This window comes from Nycticebus coucang, chromosome 3 (genome assembly GCF_027406575.1).
Source record: "Nycticebus coucang isolate mNycCou1 chromosome 3, mNycCou1.pri, whole genome shotgun sequence".
In the NCBI taxonomy this organism is placed as follows: Eukaryota; Metazoa; Chordata; class Mammalia; order Primates; family Lorisidae; genus Nycticebus; species Nycticebus coucang.
The window spans coordinates 38,868,946-38,893,293 of record NC_069782.1 but is presented as its reverse complement, the minus strand read 5'-3'; the positions used below and the strand labels follow the sequence as shown (position 1 = coordinate 38,893,293).

Genomic DNA, 24,348 nt, shown 5'->3' with positions numbered 1-24,348 from the left:
CAATTATTAACTCAATCTCCAGCCCTCCCCCTTCCCAAAGAGTAGGGAGAAACAGCTGAAAGCTTGGTCTTTCTGGTGACCGGCCCTCATCTGTAGCCCACAACAATTGCCTGATTAGAAAATATACTCCTGTCATCCAGAAAATTCCAAGGGATAAGGAGCTCTATGTCAGGAAATGGGGTCAAAGACCAAATATTAGATAAGAAAGTTCTCCTAGTTCCTCTGTTTCTCAAGAAATTACAAGGATTTTAGGCAGTTTGTGCCAGGCACTGAGAATAAAGACCAAAATATATATAATTTGACAGATTAGCTAAATATTGATCTCATAATATAGAATGGGATATATAAATTTCACTGAATATTTCTTAGTTTTATTTATATGCTTTATTAATGACAATAAGAAGTAGACTTGATCAGGCCTAGCCCTTATTGAGGGAGGCAGTGTTTTTTTCATGAGTTTAATAAATATATTGTCTGGGCTTAGTGGTGCACATATGTAATCCCAGTACATTGGGAGGCTGAGGTGGAAGGATTGCTTGAGGCCAGGAATTTGAGACTAGCCTGGGTAACATAGCAAGACCCCATATCTACAAAAAATAAATTAGCTGATTAGCTGGGTGTGATGCTTCGTGCCTGTAATCCTAGCTAGTCTGGAAACTGAGGCAGGAGGATCACTTGAGCCCAGGAGTTAGAGGCTACAGTGAACTGTGATGACACTACTGCCTTCCTACTTGGATGACAGAGTGAGACCTTGTCACTCTAAATGACCTTGACCATCTAAATATTATCTTAGATGTCTTTAATGTTCTGTACAATTCCTTTTTCTTGGTCTCTGAACTATGCTTTTTCTTGGTCTCTGAACTATGTGTCTAAACAATGTACAAAATGCGTAACTAGGCAAACAGGAGTTTGTAAACTAGTGGTCTCTCTCTAATGCTTATTTGTAGAAAATGCTGAGATAATCTAAAAGACACCAAATATGCTGAGAAACGACTTTCTCTTCACTTTCTAGACTGACATCACTTTAAGCAATAGCAGTTGAAACATTTGATCAAACATAATAACATCTCGCAATTGCCATAATCCGTCCTAGGACCCGGGAATGTGGGTGGCTCATTGACTCTCAACTTTATATGCAGCAAGTCTACACTTTACCTCGTTGATAGGTCTTTGAGCATTGAACCTTACAGCAAAACAATGCAGGCTCACAAATAATGGCATTTTATTAGCTTTGTTATCACTTTGAGGGAAAAGAATGGTATCATTGTATGTTGATTCTCTTAAAGTTGGAGTTTCCAAGAACCTCTTGACAACATTAAATGAGGACTTACTGTGCTCTTGAGGAGATTGTCTTTTCTTCCTTATCATTTGGCACTTGACTGCCTAAATAGTGCTCAGAGCAGTCTATGTGTGATGGTGTAGTATCACCCCCTAGAAAGAATAATCTGGCCTTTGCTGTGTTCATTTTGTACCTAGGAGATCGAGGGACTCATTACCTTTAATAATGTATTCCACTGAGCAACCAGAGACTAATGCCCTTTGAGTTCCTTGCATATTTTTAAAGCTTCATACTATTGCTTTGCCTGTGGACTACATGGAGGAATTTTACTACCCCATTTACTATAGCATTGATCAATAAGCTACTTTCTGCTTCTCTGTCCTTAAAAACTTAAGAAGAACTTCTCAGACCCTTTTATCTTTGCATATAACATTTGCATTGATTGCTTATTGCTGAGAGCTTTCATTTTGCATCTTATTTTATCATCTTCTGCAAATTCTTTGTATATCATTTTCCAGTGATGCTGTTAAGGCAGTGGTCCCCAACCTTTCTGGCACCAGAGACAGGTTTCATGGAAGCCAGTTTTTCCATGGATTAAGGGAGTGGTTTCAGGATGAATCTTGTGTGTTAATCTCCACCTCAGATCATTAGATGTTAGGTGCCTGTAGGGAATGCAACCTAGATCCTTTGGATGCACAGTTTGCAGTAGGGTTTGTGTTTGTGTGAGAATCGGATGTCACTGCTTACCTGACAGGAAGGAGAGTTCAGAAAGTGATGTGAGCCATAGGAATGGCTGTAAATGCAAAGGAAGCTTTGGCCACTCACCCCCTGCTGTGCAGACCAGTTCCTGTACAGGTCCTAGGCCCAAGGGTTGGAGACCTCAGATGTAAGAAACAGCCATGTGTTGTGAGGTTGTGTATATAACAAGATATATTCTTCATCATTAGAATTCTTCATTTTATTGCATACTGTTGCATATTATGTGTATATTTGTGTATTTATCTGTATATATGTAAAGTAATAATTAACATTTATTACAAACTTACACCTAAGTATTATAACAATCACATCAGATGTATTATAGCAGATAATTCAGTAATTCTATGAAATAGACTTTACTGTTCTTTTAAAAAATAATGGATTTCATTTTTTTAAGAGTAGGTTTATAAAAAAATGAGCTAGGAAATAGAGAGTTCCCATGTGCCACCTCACCTTCCCACTACCCTATGCAGTTTCCCCTCTTACAAGCAACTTATATTAGTGATGTGCATTTGTTATAATTGATGATCCAATTAAAGTCCCTGGTTATACTGCACTTCACTCAGTGTCATACAGTCTATGAATTTGGACATGTGGTTAATGAATTGTATCTACTACTATAGTATCATACAGAATAGTTTTGCTGCCCTAAAAATCCCATTCTCTGCATGTCCTCCTCTTTTGTACTAGATAAAATTGCAGCTTGGAGATGAAATAATGTAGTGAAATAAGTATAGGAAAAGGCACAGTGGCACGCTCCTGTAATCCTACCCTGTTTCCCCGAAAATAAGGCCTACTTCCAGGGAAGATAAGATGTCCCCTGAAAATAAGACCTAGTGCATCTTTGGGAGCACACCTTAAAATAAGACACTGTCTTATTTTCGGGGAAACAGGGTAGCACCTCTGAGAGGTGGAGGCAGTAGGATTCCTCAAGCCCAGGAGCTCGAGACCAGCCTGAAAAAGAGGGAGAACCCATTTCTAAAAATAGCTGGGTGTTGTGGCTGGCTCTTGTAGTTCCAGCTACTCAGGAGGCTGAGGCAAGAAGAGGCCTGAGCCCAAGAGTTTGAGGTCGTTGTGAGCTATGATGATCCATGGCACACAACCCAGGGTAACAGAGTTAGACTCTGTCTCAAAAATAATAATAATAAGTGTGGACGCTGTTCTACCTGCCTACTATCTGTGCTCCTAAATCATCCATTAGGCTGCCTGATTCATTAGTTATCAAACGCTGTTCTACCTGCCTATTATCTGTACTCCTAAATCATCCATTAGGCTGCCTGATTCATTAGTTATCAAATCATCTAGGGAACCCTAACTTGTTAAGATCATTGCTAATTTTTACTAACTTTATGAAAGTTATGAACTTTATGAAAGTATGAACTTTATGAAAGTATATGTACAGGGAACATTCAGCTTGTGGCTTCCTTTTTCCTTCGAAGTCAAAATGTTTTGGGGAAAAAATTACAGGGAATTTTAAATTTTTAATTATTGGGTATTTGACAAGGCTTATGGTTTAAAGAGCAGTTACCAAAAGGAGTAATGGTGTTAAAATGACAAAAGAAATAATGAAGTCAGTTTTCTGATCCTTTCATCATCACTAGCTGTAGGTGGTGGAGGCTATGGACTAAGTCCTGTCTCCTAGAATAACGAGGAATGAAGGAGGTACCAGCCCCGAATTTTTTAAATGAGAACCTGAACCAATGGGGAAGCCGTGTGGAGAAATGATCAAAGTTGTATTCAATGTGGAGCATTAGGTTAATTACATAATGTCTAACTTTGGGAAACTGATCTTTATGAGTGTGGTTATAAAAATATATCTGAAATAGGAAAAGACATCACCCGATGCTTATGTGTGCTGATAGCATATAAATTAGGAGGAACGGGCAGATAAGGCCATTTCTCTTAATATCAGTGTCTTCTGCCACACTCAGCACGTGCCAGAGAAGATAGGACTGCTCTAGGAAATTGTTCCGAGGGCTGCACTGACCTTACACCACCCCTTTCTAATATGCTAGAGACATTTGTGGTTCAGAAACAATAGCTGGGTGAGGAACATGTAGATTTAGAATCTGTTTGAATTATGATAGTATTTCATCAAAAATCAATTTATTGCATGCATGCAAACTTCCCCCCTATATTTTGCCTTTTTTTCCTTTTGGTGGGGAGTGTGATGGTAATATTTAAATTGCAGTTAGGAAGCTGACCTTACTTTAGATTAAATCCTGGATTTGAGAATTTGAGTCTTGAATGCTAGCAACAATACACAGTAGCTGCTTGAGATTTCCCAAGTTGACTTCTTGTCCTCCTATAGAAAGTGCGTGATTTAGATCAAACCATCTCAAAAGTTAAAATCGCCATAGTTCTTTACAAGGGCAAAGAAGGAATGAAGAGGAAGGAAGCCAAAGGGAGAAAATAAAATATAAAATGAGAGTGTCTCCCTACAGCTGTCTTAGGCTCTTGGTCTCTGTGAAGCCTTTTTTCCCCCTCTCTTTTTCTCATATTTTCCTGGCCACCTGTTTTGATCTTTTTGACAAGCTCCTTTCCATCTTCTGTTCTTCACACTCGGTGTCTCCTCAGGTTTAGATCTCAGTTCTCCTACACATTCTCCTTGATCATCGCTGTTTAGATAACAAAGCTCTTCTCATTGATGATGATTACCAAGTGGACATTGGCTTATATGAGCTAACTTCATTTGGGCCCAGGAAATGAAGCATCCCTCGTGATCCATAGCTGAATCATCCATTTTCTGTTTTTTTCCCCCCAAGGGTCGTAAGAGTGAGGCTGAAAAGTTCTTCCTGAAGGCTATTGAGCTGGACCCCACCAAAGGAAACTGTTACATGCATTATGGTGAGTGGTTGATAGTTTTTCTTTTGTTTTTCCATGTCTATGTACTATTAGTGTCGATATGAGATTTAGGTTTTGATAGGTAGATTTTCAGAGGAGATTAACTTTGTTGTAGATTTAGCCTCATAATGGATTCTTACCTTCTCATTCAAAACAATTACATTAAAGGAGGCTGAGTGTTATATATTTTCTTTTGGTGACTTTGATAGGACTTCAACACAGAAGGCGATTTCACAGTTTCATTTGAGTTCAGTGTGAAGTTTAAATGAGATCTCGTCAGGAAAGCATCTAACTCCTGGCCTGATGCATAGTTTATAATGAAGACATTAGCTTCCTTTTCATTCTAAATGATAATGTATTGCTTTCTGAGAGAGGGAGTTTGAAGTTTTAGAAATTTAAATTTTGGCCTCAAAATCTTGCTTTCTGGAAGATAGGTTTTGTACACCAGCCTATAAATGTCTAAGATTGAGGCCAGAGATAAGCTATAACAGGAATAAAGCATGGCTGCCTCATTCCATTTAGCCTTGGCCTTAATCAGTCCAGAATGAGCTTCCATAACAACTCAGCCATCCTCTGCTCTGTCATTAGTAGTGAGTCATCTGTTTAGTGAGGCGAAGTATATGGATGGTTTGGTGTTGGGTAAGATGTGCTTATTCCTACCAGATTTACAGTTGGAATTGCTTTTAAGGAGCCAAAAACAATTTACTTTTCTTGATCTCTTGGGGAAAAAAGATATTTTTTTATCACTATTGACTATGATGTATTAGTGATTATCAAGTAGTAAACTTAAAAGTGGACAAAAATTAAATCTTCAGGAAATAAAGCTAATCTGCTTCTATAATATTTAATTCCTTCTCTGTTTCCAGATAGTAAAAGTAAATCAGTGACAGGCTGCAAGTGTAGAAGACTAGAAGTAATAAAATCCGGGATACATATAACCCCAAGTCCATTTATAAATTTACATTGGTGTGTGCATATGTTTGTAAATCTGAGGTTCTGATGCTTTAATGCAGAATGTAATTTCACATAAAATTATTACATAATCATTTCACATTTTGTTTCACAATGTCACTTTCTTGCTGTCTTAAAGATAGTCAACTAATTCAAGTTTGCTGCAGGATTTATTTTTATTTTAATAGATTTTTCTATAGGAAGTATTTCGAATGAACATTTTCTCATGCCTAATATTTTTGGTACCCTACCATGCATGGAAGTTGATTCATAATTATTTTCCCTGAGTGCTAAAGGACCTCTCGTAATAGCATTTTATAAAATAGGCTTTCTTTTTTCTGTCTTTCTGCCTGCATATTCTTTGTCTCAGACTGATACTCCATCTTCTAAGATTATTTCCCATAATATTATTGGGATTATTATATATCTAGGTTTTCTACAATCATTTTCTTTAATCATCTTTGCTGCTTCATTTGAATTTCAATCAGAAAAAACCCACTTTTATTAATTTAAAAAGTAGATCTCATTATGCTGGCTTTGTCCATCTTCTTTTTTAAAAAAAAAACATTATTTTCACATTACATTATGTTTCTAAATTGTTTTTGCTGGTAGCAGTAGTAGAGGTTATTTCTACTTGAAAAACTTGAGAAATTTTTGGATTTATTTGAATGAAAGTTTAACAAACTTTTTATTTTATGTTATTTGGAAGGCAGCAATAACAAATGTCTTTAAACACATGTATAAAAACTGTTTCTTCTTAGTATACTTGGATTGTTTTAAGTTTTTTGGCATACATACGTTATTAGACATGTTATTTTCCAAGAGAGGAATGCAAAACTTTTTTAGGAATGCGTAATTATAATTTTGTGAAATACAGTAGACCCTCCATGGTTGACCGCCTTCCTACATAGACCACCTCTTGGAGTTGGTCTAATTATTATAGATCAGTAGGCCCTGCTGTGTAGGGGTCTGTGTGTATATACAGACCACATGTTTATCAGTATGTTGACCACCTCTGTATGCTGACCAGTGTGTTATATAGTCCCTTGGGTGGTCAGCTTACAGAGGTTCTACTGCTATAGATCATCCTATAATGCTAGGGATTTTATGCAATTTTATAACGTTCCATACTTATTTCTATTTTGGTGTCAGAAATGGAAAGAACTCAAAATGAAGTTTCAAAATGGAGCTAAGGCTGAGTTATCTGTACACAGACAACAAGCTCTTACCTGAGTGCTTCATATATCATGCTTACTATGCCCAGGCTATTTTTAAGAATGTACATTTCAAAGAATATTATGATTTTCATTTGGAAGAATATTGTTTCCAATGATTGAATTTTTGAACTGTAAAGTTCTTTTAAAATTATATAACATAATCCTGTGTTGTACAAGAAGTAGCTTGAAGCCTAGACATACGAAATTGACTTGTTCAAGTTAGTTGCAGGTGAGTCACTTTTAGATCCTTTTGTTATCATAATGCTGCTTATTCTGTAATATATATTCCAGTTGTCTTCTCCCCGACATTGGCGAATAGAGAGTAAATAGCTCTTTTTGATCAGTAGGCCCTGCTGTGTACAGTTTTAGAATGTCAGACTCATATTAGTCATGATCTAGCCTAAAATTCTTTGGAAATGGTTATTGTTAATTTTAGTTTTTATAAGATGTGTCTACTTAGGTGCAAGGCACTATTCTGATTTCAGCAATGGAGTAGTGCTCTATAGGAAATAGAATGATGTCATCCTTTGGAAGGTGACGAGCTAGGAAGACAAGGTGATTAGATGAATCGTGTTTGAGTATGTGACAATTGGTAACTCTAAACTTAATTCAGCTGCTGGAAGAGATAGGTCCAGACAGAAGAAATAGATATTTCAAAAATTCAAGTCAATAAAGCTTGTGTTTCCAGCAGAGGAAGGAAGCTAGTGTGAGTAGAACATACTGAACCGGGGGAAAAAATGGGAATAGATAAAATCACACAGGAAGCAGAGATAGAGCCCATTAGGACTTGTGGACCAAGCCTGAGGAATTTGCTTTTTATTCTGAACAGCATAGATTGGAGAAGACAGGATTAGAGAGTGGTCAGGGTAGAACAAGGGAAATGCTTTAGAGAACTGTTGTAAATGTTTCAGGTGAGAAACGAGGGTAACTTGAATTTGGTTGTGGTCATAGGACTCTAAATACTTATCCTGAAAATATATGTAAGAAGGTCTGTTTTTCATTTGTTTCATCAATATCTATCAGACTGCCATAGTCACAGTAATGGATAATGACTACTGAGCTAAGTTAGGAATATCTTCCATTCTGTAATTGAATCTGGATTACAAAATTGCTTGAAAGGATGTTCCTTTTCGATTTTTATTCCTTGTTCAAGAAAATTTATACTATGATTATCATATCAGTTCCTTGCCAATTTACAGGTTATATATATTCTTAGAGTGTTTATACCCACAGATTGAACAAATGCTAATACTTCCTGAGCTTAAAAATAAATGTTTAAGTCAAATACATGCATTTTGAATCTTTTCTAAATGCTTTTACAAATGCCAAAGAAAATACCAGAATGAGTGAGTTTCGCTTTATGGGAAATCAACTCTCTTGGGTGATTGTGTGATTTTGATTTGCTTATTAATGATACAAGTGATTTGGAAAATACCATCCAGTTGAGACTAGGCAGAGGGAATTAAGTGAATTAATGTAGGCTATAATGGTGTCAATAAGGCAATATTTAAAGATTATCAATTTCTTATATTTTGAATTCAATGGGCTTATGTCTGGGGAAAGGGATTGCATTGCAGACTGACTGACAAGAAAGAAGTTAGGGAGATTTATATAAACGGTTCAATAGGTCAATTAAATGTTGAGCCCTGCGGTATCTACTGTTTCTGGGATTTAGATTTCAATATGTAAAGTGAAAAGATTTATATGAACTCCCAAAATGTTTCTAATACTCCGATCTCATATTGTCTTTATGATATATATTTAATTTTTCAGTTTAAATCAAAAATTTTAAGGAATATGTAGAGAATCAATAATATTTTATTTACATCTTGTCCATTGTATTCCAATGTCCATGTGAGACATGTAAATGTCTTCATGGAATTCAGTTTATAAATCTCTAAAGTTGAAGATTTGGTGCCTTGTATTTCCTGGGGGCCTGTAATTCAAGGGGTTCTTTATGGACTCTCCTTTGCCTCCAGTAGGAAGCTTCTGCCAAAAGAATGAAGGTCAAGACAGAAGTCCCTCTTTAAAAAAATAACTAGAAAAATAATTTTTCTTTCCAGATAGAATGTTTTATAAATCTCTTCTGTAGGTGCATAGCAGTAAATTTAGTAGGAATTGAGTGGACAACTTCAATCAATATATGTTTTTTAATAAGGTACCTGCTATTTATAAATCCTGGCATATGGGAATTCATTAGATATTAAGGGCAGACACATGAAAGTTTAAAAAGGAGCAGATTATAATAAATGCAAGTGAAAATAAGTCTTTCTTTTTTTTTTTTTTGAGACATAGTCTCACTTTGTCACCCTCATTAGAGTGTCGTAGTGTCACAGTTCACAGCAACTTCCAACTCCTGGGCTTAGGTGATTCTCTTGCCTAGGCTTCCTGAGTAGCCTGTATATAGACTGTGTTTAAATTCTATGAGATAATTATGTCATTAAAAAAGCAAAGCAAAATATGTTAATAAATACTACAATGTTAAAGAGTGGGTGTTTTAGCATCGTGGACTCTTGCAGCATTATTTTTGGTTTGGCAGACATGTTTTCTGTTTATTTTAAATTATGAGCACATTACTTTTATGGAGGATATATACTTTAATAAAATATGAAACAGTGAGCACCTTAAGCTGTTGTTCAAGAAGCATATAAAAAAGATAGTAGGAAAATTATTAGTGAAATAATTATCCAAAATTATTTACTAGAACCCAACGTGTAAACTTAAAATTAAGCAAGAAAGGAATAAAAATTGGAGAAAAGCAACTAGCATGAAATCTCTATTCATACTATATCAGCATGATAAAATCACCAAATAATAGATTTGAGTAGATTTTTGTGTATTTGAGTTCATCAAATATATAATAGTGTAGACAAGTACTGAGTACTTCCTAGTCTGAGAAATTCACAGATAGCATCTTAATTTGTTCCCATAAAAGCCAGATGAGGAGAGGTTACCTGACTATATCCGTTATACAAATGAGGAAAGTAAAGAAACCAAACAGTAAGGTAAATTACCCCAGGTTTCAGTGTCCAATTAAGAGTAATTAAACTATTAACAGTATCATTTATGCTATGCTGTGCTATCATATCATATGTTGATCTCTCATATCAACATATAAAAAGCTGAAAAGACCATGCTAAGATGATAAAATGATGTTCTAAGGTAATTTCAGTTCTGCCCCACAAAATTTTATTACAGCCTTTCAACAACAACAAAAAATGAATGAATACTTTGTTATCATGTATACCATAGGATCACAAGATATTTCATGATGTTAGTGGTTAAATCAATTGAAGTAGTGTGGTGCATCCTGACCCCAGAGTTATGAAAATTTACAGAAAGGAAAGTACTTGGAATCATGCTGAACATGTATGTGTCCATTAACACTAAAGCTATTATTGAAGCTCAGCACTTAACAGTTACATTCCTGATAAAGTGTTGAGAGATTTTATGTATATTTTTGACAGTTCAGCAATCCAATTCTGTGCAGAAATACAACATTTGTGGGTACAGAGCTTAAGGTATCAGCAGGAGTTTAGGTGGCACACCGAACACCCCACGCTTAGCAAGTTGTCAGAGGAAGAATTCAAACATCTTTTGACTCTTAAGCTCAAGATGTTCATGGTTTTCCTTCTGCTTTCAAAGATACACTCTAAGTGGGAGCCTTGTGTGTCCCCAGTGGTGACACAGACCCGGATTGCCAATCCAGGTCAGCAATCAGTAGGCTGACAGGGGACTGATGGTAGAGAAACTCAGGAGCTCTCGTCTTCAAGTTCTGGAAGACCCCGGGGAAGAAGAAGACTTGAAGGATTGAAGGCAGAGCGAGAACCCGGAAGGGGTGAGAGAAGGAAAGGAGCTCACAAGATGACAGTGAAAAGAAAAGGAGGAGCGTAGGCCAGGCCTCACCAGTGTGGCTTTATTCACACTTTCACTTGTTCCTTCTAACAACGCGATGAAGTCACGTCTGTTTATAAAGTTGAAGAAACCAAAGAATGAAGGCAATAACCAGAGAGGCCTTGCTCCCAGGGTTCCAGCCCTGACCACAGTTTCTTACACGGGAAGGTGGTTAATCAACTTTTCTCAATGAAAGAATGAATAAAAAAGGGCAGACCAGCCTTTAATTAGTTGTACGCTTCTCTTTTCCCATCAGTGCTTCCTTTTTTTTTGTGGGAAAACACTTTGTTTTCAATTGTTTGCAACTAGGTCATGCTTTGCTTTAAAAAAAAAAAAAAAAAAAGATGGTTAAGTACATAAACATACTCTTCTGAATCTTTGTGTAGAACTCAAGAAGCCGTAAAAGTGAGCTGATGCAAGCTAAGTGAAGCTCTGGATGGGGGAGCAGAAAGTACAGTGAATTTGGACAGTGGGTCATAGAGTTTGGAATGAGGCTCATCCAGCCCTGCTGCAGAGAATCTTCTTGAGTGTGGTCTGACTTCTACTGGACTCGCTGTTCTTCAGTTTTATAATCTGGAGGTGATTCCTTGTGTCTAATGAGGAATCATCTGTGTGAACTGAAATGAAATCTTAAGGCTCCCACTAAGCTGCTGTCTAATTGGACCTCCTGTTGGCCAAGAGAATCCCTAAAACTGAGTTGCTAGCCTTGGGAAAGGAGATCAGACAGGCCTAATCAGGCCTTCTCCTCTCCTCTCCATAGAGACCTCCTTTGTGGAGGTCACTAACAGGCCTAAGGCTATGCAAGACCTACCTGCAGGTCCTCAATGTACATAACAAAACACTTGAGTCTGTGTAGTAATTCACAGACCCCTTTTCTTAAGCATTTCTTTTTACTGACTCTTGGTCTTTTTTTTTTTTTTTGTAGAGACAGAGTCTCACTTTATGGCCCTAGGTAGAGTGCCGTGGCCTCACACAGCTCACAGCAACCTCCAACTCCTGGGCTTAAGCGATTCTCTTGCCTCAGCCTCCTGAGTAGCTGGGACTACAGGTGCCCGCCACAACGCCCGGCTATTTTTTGGTTGCAGTTTGGCCGGGGCTGGGTTGGTCTTTTAAACAGAGCCTAACTCTTTCTTCAATTGTCAGCTAAAGAATCTTTAAACATACCTATCACCTGCAAGCCCACCTCTTACAGATATCCCACTTTTGGAGGCCAAACCAATATGTTTCCTACATACTGATTTATGACTTCACCTGTAATTTTTGTCTCCCTAAAATGTATATAGCAAAACTGTAACCCCACACCATGAGTCCATTGCTCAAGGCTTCATGGGTGTGGCTTCTGGTCATGGTCTTCAAATTTGGCTCAGAATAAACCTCCTAAAATTATTCTACTGAATATGGCCTCTTTTCTGTCCACATCTACAATTTTATAAAACAACTAGCATGTACTATAAAACATTTTATAGTAAAAACCGTAATATCTAAGGGATGGTAAACTGTACAGAACAATTTTTAAATATGACATATACACATATGCCAGAAATTAGGAATTAGGGGAAGAGACAGAGGAAAAAATCCCTAGGATTTAGTAAGAGACAAGCCTTTACCCATAAACATTCAGACAAAAAGCCCTGAGAGAAAGGGCAAAATTGCTTGCTAGAAGACTAAGGGTTGTAAGTGACCTTACCAGGAAGGGAGTGGACATTGTGTTCATAGTCCAAGCAGCTGTTTTAAGTGAGTCATGGGTTGTTTTCATTATCCTAACTACATGCTCACTTAACTGGGTTAGTCATAGGGGCTTTTCTCCATAGCTCCACATTTCAATACGTCTCATCTTGGGAAATTCCACAGTGTCAGTGGTCTTTGTGTTTTGTGAGGATTAATAGGGAATGAACACACACACATATACTCTCGGGAACACTTTTTCCAGCTTTGCCTATTTTGATCTAGCGATTGGGTACACATTGTTGAGATTCTTGTTTGCAGTTTCTTTTTCCACCTTCCATTTAATTAAAACACTCTCAAAGTCTATGTGCCCTGCCATTAACTACTTTGTGCCCCAGTTGACACATCTTAACTACTTCAGAAAGCCACCTGAGAAGGTGTGTGAGCAGAGTGAACAGACCTAGAGCTCTTCGTAGGAAAAGGATGTAAGCACTGGGCCCTTTGAGCCTCCCTTCTCCATTCCCAATCCCACTGCAGTTTAGAGTCAGAGGCAAATCCCTTGTTTAGTGACTTCTGTCCCTCAGCTTGAGCCCCTGTGTCTACCGCACCTCTTTCCCTATAGCTCCCTAGTGTAAGAATGCACAATATCTTATAGCAAGGTGAAGCTCCTCACCTCTGGGTCTTTGATTAGGTTGTACCCTTCATCTAGTTGCATTCTTCCCTTTATCTATAGGTGATAAAATACTGCAGGCTGTTTGAAACCGAGTATGAATATACTTTACATTTTGAAGCATACTTTGCTCTGTCTCATCTATATATTGCTAAAGTTTGTGTGGATATTATGTTACAATCCCTTCCTTGTCCTCCCATTCCGTCTCTCTTCCTTATCTCTTCTCAACCCTTCTCCATTCCCCCCTCTTCTCCTCCTTGACCTGCTCAAATTCCCATTTCCAATTAGACAGTCATCATAACTCCCTCAATGGTTTCTGGCATCTTATAACCTTTTTGGAAAGAGTCAGGGGAGAAATAAATTCAATAAAGCACTGCTAGCCTGCCTGACCTCCTTTCCAGTTGAGCTTGGGTCCCGGCCTGCTATTTCTCTAATTTCTTTTACACTAGACACCTTCCTTGCCACCTGTCCAATTCAGAACAAATTCTAGGTCTCATGTTCACTTAGGAACAGATCCAGGGTCTTCCAGACTCACAATAAGCAGTCCAGATTGATCTCCTGGGGGTATTTTCCTTGTTCACTGGCCCACCTGTTTTCTTGGCCCATAAGAATGGCACATTTATCACATTCGATCTGTCTCATGTAAACAGCATTACTAACTCAGCCTGCCAAGAGCACAGAAACACAGACCAACAAAATGAATAAAAGGGAAGGAGAGAGAGATTAGTTTTAAAGAGTGAGAGTGTAGCTGAGATACCATGGTCATTTGGGGCTCCAAGAAAGATACTTAATGGGATCCCTGCATATTTTTAATCCTCCCAGGCATAATTAGCTTCTCTTAACAAGCAGCCTCTCTTTAGCATCATCTCTTTAGCAGCATCCCTTGTGGACAGCTAGTCTAAAGCTTGACCCTTGCATTATCACCAACCCTCTCTTACCAGGAATGCATTTCCCCCACCATTATCCCCATAGAAACACCCTATGGAAGACTTGCCTCAGTTTTCCTTTATACACTCATCTTGTTACCACTAGATGTCACCAGAATCATCAGCCCAAATACTTCCACCTTGGCTTTCTCTCTATTCCAATCATCTGAATTTTGGGGATAGTTGCTTCTGGAATGCTGATAACATACTGTTTCATGATGTGATTGCTGGTTGCACAACCATAGTCACTTTGTAAAAATCCCAGCAATGCTTTTATTTGTGCCCTTTACTTAGGTATTAATGTACTCACCTTAAATAATAAGTTGAACAAAAATAAAATTAGATAGGCAACCTTCAGAATGAGGAAAGGTATTTGCATGTTATGAATCTGACAAAGGGTTAGTAACTAGAACCTACAGAGAACTCAAATTAACAACAAAAAGAGCAAACACTGCCATCTATCATTGGGGAAGACATGAACAGAACCTTCTCTGGTGAAGACAGATGAATGGCTACCAAACATAAGAAAATATGCTCATCGTCCTAATCATCGGAGCAATGCAAATCAAAACCACCCTGAGATATCACCCAACCTGAGTGAGAATGGGCCACATCACAAAGTCCTGAAGTTGTAGATGCTGACTTGGATATGGAGAGAAGAAAACACTTTTACTCTGTTGGTGGGACTGCAAACTAACCCAGCCTCTTGGGAAAGAGGTATGGAGAATCCTCAAAGAACTCAAAGACTTTCCATTTTATTCTGTAGCCCCATTACTATGAAGCATCTACCCAGAAGGGGGGAAAAAGTATTTTATCGTAAGGACATTTGCATCAGATTGTTTATCACAGCTCAGTTTATAATTGCCAAGATATGGAAACAACCCAAGTACCCATCAACCCAGGAATGGTATCTATATCTGTGGAATATATATATCCCATGGAATACTCTTCAACCATAAAAAAGATGGAGACTTTACATCTTTTTGTATTAACTGGATGGAGTTGAAACACATTTTTCTTAGTAAAAGTACCACAAAAATGGAAAAGCAAGTATCCAATGCACTCAATACTAATATGAAGCCAGTAGATGATCTAATAACACACCCACATAAGAGAAAAACTCGATTCAATTCAATATGGGGGAGAGGAATAGAGGGAGGGAGATAGGTGTGCTCCCACTTAATGGACACAGGGAAAGGGTACATGACACACCTCCTGGTTATAATGCAAACATTACAACCTAATTGTTTGAAACCTCATGTTAATCTGAAATTAAAAAAAAAAAAAGAAATAAAAATCTCCATCCAGAAATGATGTATTTAGCCTGTGATTTCTCACATCTTAATGCTGTGAAATTCTCCTTTTCAAATTGGTATGAGTTTGGTGATTAAAAACTGTCTCTAAATCTTTCTCCTTAGTGAATTGGAACTGTTTTTATTTTTCAGAGCTTTCAAACTCCTGTTTTCAAATTCTTTCTTCTTCTATCCACAGATGAGGGAATTTATTTCACAATAAAATGCAATGTAATAGATGTTGGTTAAATTACATAGTTTGAATTACTCTGAAATTAAGATATCTTTGGAGGTATGATTAATGTCTGGATTTTTTTGTTTGTTCTGAGGGGAAATTCAGAGACCTAAAACCAGAGCTGCCATTTTTGTTAAGTCTGGTAGGCACCATTCATAGAAACGTCACTGTGAATAGCCCCTTTGGATAGCATGTGTAGCCATAGACTGCACCCCTGCCCTAAAAATCGTTGCAATATTTAAGAATACAAATAGAAAAGTGCCTGGTGACATATGCTGGGTAGATTTTAGCTTGCTTTTGAAGACAAGCTCCTAGCACTTAGGAATATCCTTAGTTAATTTACTCCTTTCATTGAATATGCATTTATTATATCCCCTACAGTGTGCCAGGAAGCTAGTGAATCATTGTAATGCCTGGGGGAGGAACGTTTTGGGTGGACAGAATGGCTAATGAAAAGACTTTGAACCAAGAGTCTTTTGTTTGTCTGATGTGTTAGAGAAATGGTAAGAGAAAGTAGGGAGGGTTGCTGATTATATCAAGCTATGTAGGCCAGTATAAGGATTCTTGAATCCACTGTAGAATCACACAATATAATTTCCATTTAACAAGATAATCCAGACTACTGTTTTGATATTCTCTAGGGTCAAGGGCAGAAGTATGGGGACCATTTAGAAGGTCCTTGCTGCGATCCATGGTGAGACGAGGGCTTGAGCCAGGATGGGGTCAATGTAAGTCAGATGATTCTAGACATGCATATTTTGATGGCCAGATATCATCTTCCAAAGAGAACCATTTTAATGCAAATGCCTTATTCCAGTTATTCTTTTACAAAAAAGATTTTCAGTTGCCTTTGAACATTTTTTAAAGGTATATCCGAATGATTTTTTTCTAAAGAGAATTGTATCATCCTGACACCTATTATAGATTATTTTAGCACTTTAATTTAGTTGCATTGATCATAAGAGTGAATTTTTTAACAGTATTCTAATAAGAAGTGCCAATCACAATTAATCTAGGGAGTTTATATGTAGAATTTTTACAAAGCAGTATTTGAGCCTGTGGCTTAAGGCCCGCTTACATTTTTATGGATTTTTACATTACAGACAGCTTTTTAAATCCAGGAATTAATGAAGGATCAGTCCTCACAGGCTTATGATATTGAAATGTTGGTAAAAATCTACCAACTATTTTAAATGGTTCAGTGAAAAGAATTGTCCAGAGGAGAAATGGTATCATTCTGATGCTGAAACAGTTGAATTCAAAACTATCATTTGCTTTTTCCCTTTTCTCATTTTAGCCTGTGAAGAGACTTACACTCCTTTGTCTCCAGTTCTCTAGAGAACACTTCCTCATTTTATATCATCTTCTGTTTTTCCCCAGTGAAAGGACTTTTTCTTTATAATTTGTCATCTTGGTTTTTTTCTCTCTTTGATTTGAGGCAATTAAGATAATGATAATTAACTTGAGTAAGACAAATTACAAAACCCAGAAACAAAGTGTGGTAGCAACAGCACAAACATAGGGACAAAATCTATTTCATTTAAGATTTTTGTGGGTTTTTTTATTTGCAGTTCTACTCAATTATCAAACACAAAAAATGTGTTTGTCTACTGCATGTGAAAGAGAAGCGATTTCTCGGAAAAATGTCATTCCATGGAAGGAGAAAACTCTTCTTATTTTAAGAGTTTGAAAGAGCACACATATTTAAAGAGTATGTTTTCATGTATATATGTATCTTCCTATCTATACAAATCAGTGTGACCTCGTCATTATGCCTCATAATATAGGGAGGTGCAGGACAGATGCAGTTGGTACTGGAATTCATTCTAACTGATAACTCATCTCAGATGTTATTTTGCCCATGAGATGCTCATTCTCAAGGTGTAGATACTGGACTAGCAGCAGCAGTATCACATGGGAACTTGTTTACAATTCCCAGGCTCTGTCCCAGACCCCCTGAATCTGAAACTCTGGAGATGGGGCCTTTCTCTCTGTTTGAGTTCACATCCTCTTGGTGATTCTGATATTCACTAAAGCTGGAGACCAATGAACAGTGTAGCCTGTGAGAATCCACCAGTGTAGATGGACTCCCCCATGTGCCTGCCTTGCTCTCGTTTTTTTCTTTCCTTAAGTCCTGCCTTTGTCAGGTAGTTTTCCTGCACTATGTGAGCCTCCGTGGCTGCTTCTACTCACCAGACTCAAAAGCTGGCTCATTCTTGGTGGGCTCAACAGTAATTCTTCAGTGAAGAGAGCTTAGGTCTCTCCTGCTAATATTGACCACTTCTGCTATGCCTTAATATGAAAATGGTGGCGAAGATGAAAGGACAGAATTCTACATTCTGCCACACAGAGTGGGGTGGACAATTCTGGTTTATACCTTTGCTCCAGCATAATCAGTGGTATCATTACTTTTACTCTTTCAAGTGCTTTGGTTTAGTTGATAAATTATTTTACAGCAAACCTAAATTCATAAGCCATTCTAAGACTGCTGGAAACTGGTGTAAGAAGGCTTCATGGAGAAGAAAATGTTTTAGGGCGTAAAAATGAAAGAGGTCTTTTTATAGTAGGTAAGTAAGCTAGAAGTGAAGGTTGAGCTAGAATAGCCTCTAAGGCCGAGAAAGCTTAGCTTCCCAGAGGAACGAAGATGTGAAGCAGTAGGTTACACTACGGGAAGTATCATGACATGGAGCAGCAGGTGTATGGGGAAAGTAATAACAGATAAAACTGGTGTGAGTTGAAGTCTTGCAGAAGTGGTGAGGGCAGTTTTTTTTTTTTTTCTCATTATTCCTGCCATAACATCTCAATTTAGGTTCTTCAAATAGTTATTAAGAAAAAACTTTATAGTCATTTTCCCTCCTTGTGTTGGTTCTATATACATATATTTGAAATATTTATTCTATTTTCTATCAATTCTAGGCTCGACTTCAAACAGTCATTGTATAACGTTGCAGAATAATAATTTATTTTCAATCTTGGTTGAAATATTTAAATTCAGTTTAAACGGTCAACCAAATGATTCATGCTCCATAATATTTTATGCTTTTATCTTAGTAGAACACCACTGGTGGGCTATTAAGATTTGTGGTCTTTTGAGGACACAATGGGGAGAGGGGGTATTAGGCAAATATCTGATTAATAGATGGCGATCTTTTTCTGACTATTAACATGGTGGATGATTTTGGTTGTTATAAAATGATCACATGGGAATTTTTTTTCAGTCACCATTCACAATACTAAAGTTATGTATTTCATGCATTATAGTTTTTGGAAGCTTTTCACAAAGCACATGCTGCATGACAAAGCTAATTTAAAGCATAAAAAGTTAAATTATGATAAAAACCACAAATTTGATTTTACACGATTAGTTAGCGTCAACTCCTTTTTGAACATGAAAGGTGTGTTTGGCACTGGCAAAACTTATTATTGGGCATGGCTATTCCATCTGCCAGTCTCTCTCTTGGTCTGTCATCTCTAGATGACTTGCTGCTGTCCCTCTCTGTTTGTCTACACACCCAGTAGGTCTCATGTTGTTTGTTTTCACTTTTTATCAGAGCTAACATGCCTCCTTTTTCCTCTATAGTCCAGAGTAATGAACTTTAAGAAAATAACCATTACTCAGGGCGGCGCCTGTGGCTCAGTCGGTAGGGTGCCGGCCCCATATACCAAGGGTGGCGGGTTCAGGCCCGGCCCCGGCCAAACTGCAACCAGAAAATAGCCGGGCGTTGTGGTGGGCACCTGTAGTCCCAGCTACGCGGGAGGCTGAGGCAAGAGAATCTCCTTAAGCCCAGGAGTTGGAGGTTGCTGTGAGCTGTGTGAGGCCACGGCACTCTACCGAGGGCCATAAAGTGAGACTCTGTCTCTACAAAAAAAATAAAAAAAAAGAAAATAACCATTACTCAAATAATTGTTGCTTTTTTTAACTATTAATATAAATTGCATTTTAGTTAAAAGCTGCCTGAAAAAGAACAATGAACAATTTTCTACATTATCTTTTGTGTAAATACCACATAAACAAGTACTATATTTATTAATGCACTTACATAGGCAAATATTATGTTTTAAAGACAGATAGTAATTAATATTATGTTATAATTTTTAAAAATCTATAGTAAGCATAACTGAATGAAGGATGAGCTTAGCCTTGTGTCTTTATTAAGATGTTTAGGAGACAGTACTGGTTTTTGAGTATGCTGAGTATGGAATACCTAATTCTAGTTCTCTCTTTTTTTTTTTAAATGAAAAAAGCAACATGTACTTTAAAGTTTTATCTCATATATATGTATAGTTAGAATGTACAGCGATTTTTTTTTTATCTCTAAATGGAACTTATTTATACCTCTGTTTCCTTAAGGCAGTGGTTCTCAACCCTCCTAACGCCACGACCCTTTAATATACTTCCTGTGGTTCCTGACCCACAGGTTGAGAACCGCTGCCTTCATGACTTTCTGATCCAGGAATTACATTTATTTGTTCTAGGAGATGACAAAGGCACAGATGTTACATGAAAAAAGTAAAAATTTAGTAGAAATAGCTAAGGAATCTCTAAGTCATGTTCTTAAAACTTTGTCACATAGTTTAAAATAACTAGGCTTTATAACCCTTGGCTTATCTTGACTGCCTTTTTTTTTTTTTAAACCAATCCAAGTTTAGAAATACTTAAATGCAAGCAGTGGTTTATCGTAAATCTCTACAACAGATAGTTTTCTCCTTTTGAGATCTAGTCTTTTGGGTTAGAAGGTAATTGGTGATATTTATTAGATTAACAACAAATAATGGGCTCTTTCCATGACCATCAGAGAGTATTTACCATTTTTAACGTTTTAGAAGTTAAATATTTAGAAGTTAAGTATTTTAATATTGTCAAATTCTTGAACTTTAAGCAGACAGGAAACCTTGAACAAGAAGAGATGATATTTAGACCACAACTCAGTAAGCTTGGCAGTTGCCTGTGTACCGTCTGCATAGCTCTGTCATCCTTTGATTTTGTTTGTGTTTCAACATCCATCTCAGAGAAGGCTTAACATCATTACCTCTGCTCTTAATAAATCTCTAGCTATGAAAACACAGCCTATGGTCTCTGTATATGTAATTGAGAACGACCTTTGTTGTTTTCTTTACCTTTACTGTATGTTTCTGGGATCGCATTCTATAATAATTCTCGAGGTATGGTTTTAAAGATTGTATGTCTTTATCTGCAATAATTCTAACCTTGCAAAGCTGACCAGAACATAATCTCAAAAATCTGAACTTGTTAATATTTATCCATTTTTATTACTTAGTATAATCAAAAGTGAGTTACTGTTTAACCTATCTTCCTGTGTTTATTCTCTCAATAATTTTAGCATTGTTCAAATATAAAAAGTTAATATATCTTAATATGAATATGCCTGTTTGTACACCTGTCAGAGGCAGAAGCGGTTGTAGATTACTAATAATTAAAATCCACTCTTATTTGTAATATGTCTTTAAATTTGTTCACCTTATTTCTTATTTAAATAGTCCATAGAGAATTTAAGAAAAAAAAAAAAAAGTAAGAAACCTAATACCAAGCTTGTAAACATCCTACAATTAAGAGAAAGGCAAATAAAAAAATGTCAGAATAATGAGTATGTTGCAAAATTTTAGCTTCAAACCACCTTCACCACTGTACTATTTTTCTCTAATAGCAGCTTTATTGTTTTCTAGGACTAATATTTTCTGACGTGAAGCTCACTGGCTTTCATACTTTGCAGGTCAGTTTCTTCTGGAGGAAGGTCGCCTCATAGAAGCGGCTGAGATGGCAAAAAGAGCAGCTGAACTGGACAGCTTGGAGTTTGATGTTGTCTTTAATGCTGCCCATATGCTCAGGTTAGTTTTTTACGACCATACCTTGGAAGACCAATGCCCTGGCTTTTAGAAAGCAATTAATTATATGAATTTCACTGTTGTAATACCGTATTCCACATTGTGAAGGTAAAACATGCTGCTTAACCAGGTAAAAACTAGAACTATTCATTATAGTTTGTGCACAGTGTACAGAGCCTGTGACCTTCTTTGTCAGCTTTCCAGAGACTACTGGTCAGAAAATACAAAAGAAAAACTGCAAATTAAATTTAATAACTGTCTAGTGTCTCCAAAAGAAAACATCATGTCAATTAGTCAACACCAGCTCGGTATTTGTGTTTTTATGTTAATTATATTAAATGTGGCTTGTGGATACATTTCAACATTTGATAGTGAAGAAGATTATCAAATGCAAATATACTAAGGTCTGGGAAATGCTCAATGTCTCTGTAATCAAAACATTTTTAGACCTTTAGAGCTTCTATTTTTAGAAGGCCAATTTCAATAAAACGTAGGTCATCAATTTTTCTTGTCAATATAAAGAGAATCAGTGCATCTATAAGTGGTGCTTTAGGTTAAAGGTCGTTGTTTGTAAGAATTTTTTTTAATCAAATCAATTATATGATTGCTTCAAATGCATTTTTTGGCCTGTTAACAATATATACACCCCTTTTCTTATACGTGTACACTTACAAGATTATAAGATAATTTCACTCCATTAAATCCCTACTAAATGCCTCATTAATGGCATCCACACTGCGTTATGTCTGCCTGGCTTTTAGGGAGAGATTTGTAATTATGTAGGTCATTCTTACAAAGGAAGAAAAACAACAGTTCGCATTTGGATGGTTTTAAAATGAGGACTTTTGAGAGAAGTAGAGGAACTAGTTTGTTACAACTTTCATTGTAAGATTATTCTAAATTTCGCATGTAGTTTTGAGAAATAATACAGAGTGATCATTTTTTACCATGTCTACAGTTTCCCCAATGGTAATATTTTGTAAAACTGTAATACATCATCACAACCAGGATATTGATACAGTCTATTGGCCTTACTGGGTTCCCCCAGTTTTACTTGTAACCCCAGTGTGTGTGTATGCTCTATATAATTTTGTCAGATAGATTTATTTATCTATCACCATAGTCAAAATACAGCGAAAGTTCCATCATCATAAATATCCCCATAAGGACCCTTTATGTTCTTTATAATCACATACCCCCAGCTACCCTCATCTCCCACAAACCAATATGTAAAGCAAGTGGCAAGTGTTACAGATTGGTTGAATTTATAATTTGAGATTATTATTATAACTATATCTTAATAGCCTCCTACCTGGATTTTTCTAAGTTATAAATATGAATTCTAAAGCCTGGCTGAAAGGATTTAGAGGCTTTATAGGTGGTTACGTTCATTCCACAATAATGTTTAGGTGTCTTTCTTAAGGCATCTGTTTTATGATGAACTCGAGAAAGCCGACCACTGACAAAAAGAAAGCAAGACTCAGTTGACTATTGGTATATTTATAAAATAAGCTGACACAACCTTCAAGAGCTTTCAATGCAAGGATAATTTTCAAAAGATATCTTAATTTGTATGACAAGGGATAGGTGCTATTACAGCATGGTGTTTTATTCTTCATGAATAAAAATTTTTAGTCACAATAGAGCATTTGCAAGGATGAGAAAGCACAAATTTCTATAGTGTAAATCTTCTTGATGATAATAGACGTTTTCATCAAGGCATTTTGCTACAGTATCTGGAATTCAAGATCTACTAGTGGAAACCTATTATAGTTCAAATATTGTCCTTGTTAAGTATATCACCTATAACTTTTTCTTAGTTAGTATAACACTAGAACCGGTGAAATGCTTTTTTTGTGCATTGGCGATGTGGAAATCTTTAAGATGTATTTTCAGAACCTTTTCTCTAGCTTTCTGCAATGGGCATTTCTCATTAAGCTGGAATCAACCAGTGCCCTCCTATGCTAACTGCAAATATAACTACAGCAAACTGACTGCGTGTGCTGGTCATCGTGGTGGCAGTCCTCACGATCATTTTTACTTCACTTTTCTGTTTTCCAGCTCTGTCAAAATCAGGTACTTCTGGAGTGCTTACTATACAAGCCAAACACCCATCTCTTTCCTTTTTAGTTGAGCACATTCAGGGCTTTGTTTGCCAAAAAGAATAAGAAAAGTTGGTGGTTTCCCTTTGATTCAGTTTTATCAAAATGTTTAGTTATACAGGTTTTTTCCTTATTTAATGTTACATGTAAAATATCCTCTGAGGATGCCAAATAGTTCTAAACTGAGTTTGATGTTAATTACTTTCTCAAGAGCTGTATTTTTTGGAGAGAGATTTAGGAGACAAAATTGGTAATGTTTGGTGACCAGTTAGATGTGAAGAGAAGAGTGCTATCTTCCTGATTGTGACTTGGCTAGCTGGATTAATGGTTTACCTAATCTAAAAAGTCAGCAAGGTAAGAAAAGTTTATAGTTTAAGTTATAGATAGAGGCTGGGCATGGTGGCTCATGCCTGTAATCCTACTACTCTGGGAGGCCGAGTTGGGAGTATCACTTGATTTCAGGAGTTTGAGACTAGCCTGAGCATTTTCTACCAAAAATGGAAAAATTAGCTGGGTACTCTAGCATGTGCTCCTTCTCAGCTACTGTCAGGAGGCTGAAGGGTCACTTGAGCTAGGAGTTTGAAGTTATGGTGAGCTATAATGATGTCACTGTACTCTACTGGGGTGACAGTAAGACCCTGTCTCCAAAAAAAAAAAAAAGCTAGATCAA

At 36.9% G+C, this 24,348-nt stretch overlaps 1 protein-coding gene across 3 annotated transcripts in view; it reads left to right on the top strand.

Annotated features, from left to right (window-relative positions):
• The window catches only part of TMTC2 (transmembrane O-mannosyltransferase targeting cadherins 2), a 474,733-nt gene that overhangs the window by 375,539 nt on the left and 74,846 nt on the right, over positions 1 to 24,348 (top strand). For all 3 annotated transcript variants that reach the window (XM_053585171.1, XM_053585173.1, XM_053585172.1), the window contains exons 9-10: positions 4,804 to 4,885; positions 21,465 to 21,579. In XM_053585171.1, coding sequence (XP_053441146.1) covers positions 4,804 to 4,885; positions 21,465 to 21,579 — 197 coding nt within the window. The remainder of the gene's footprint in view (positions 1 to 4,803; positions 4,886 to 21,464; positions 21,580 to 24,348) is intronic.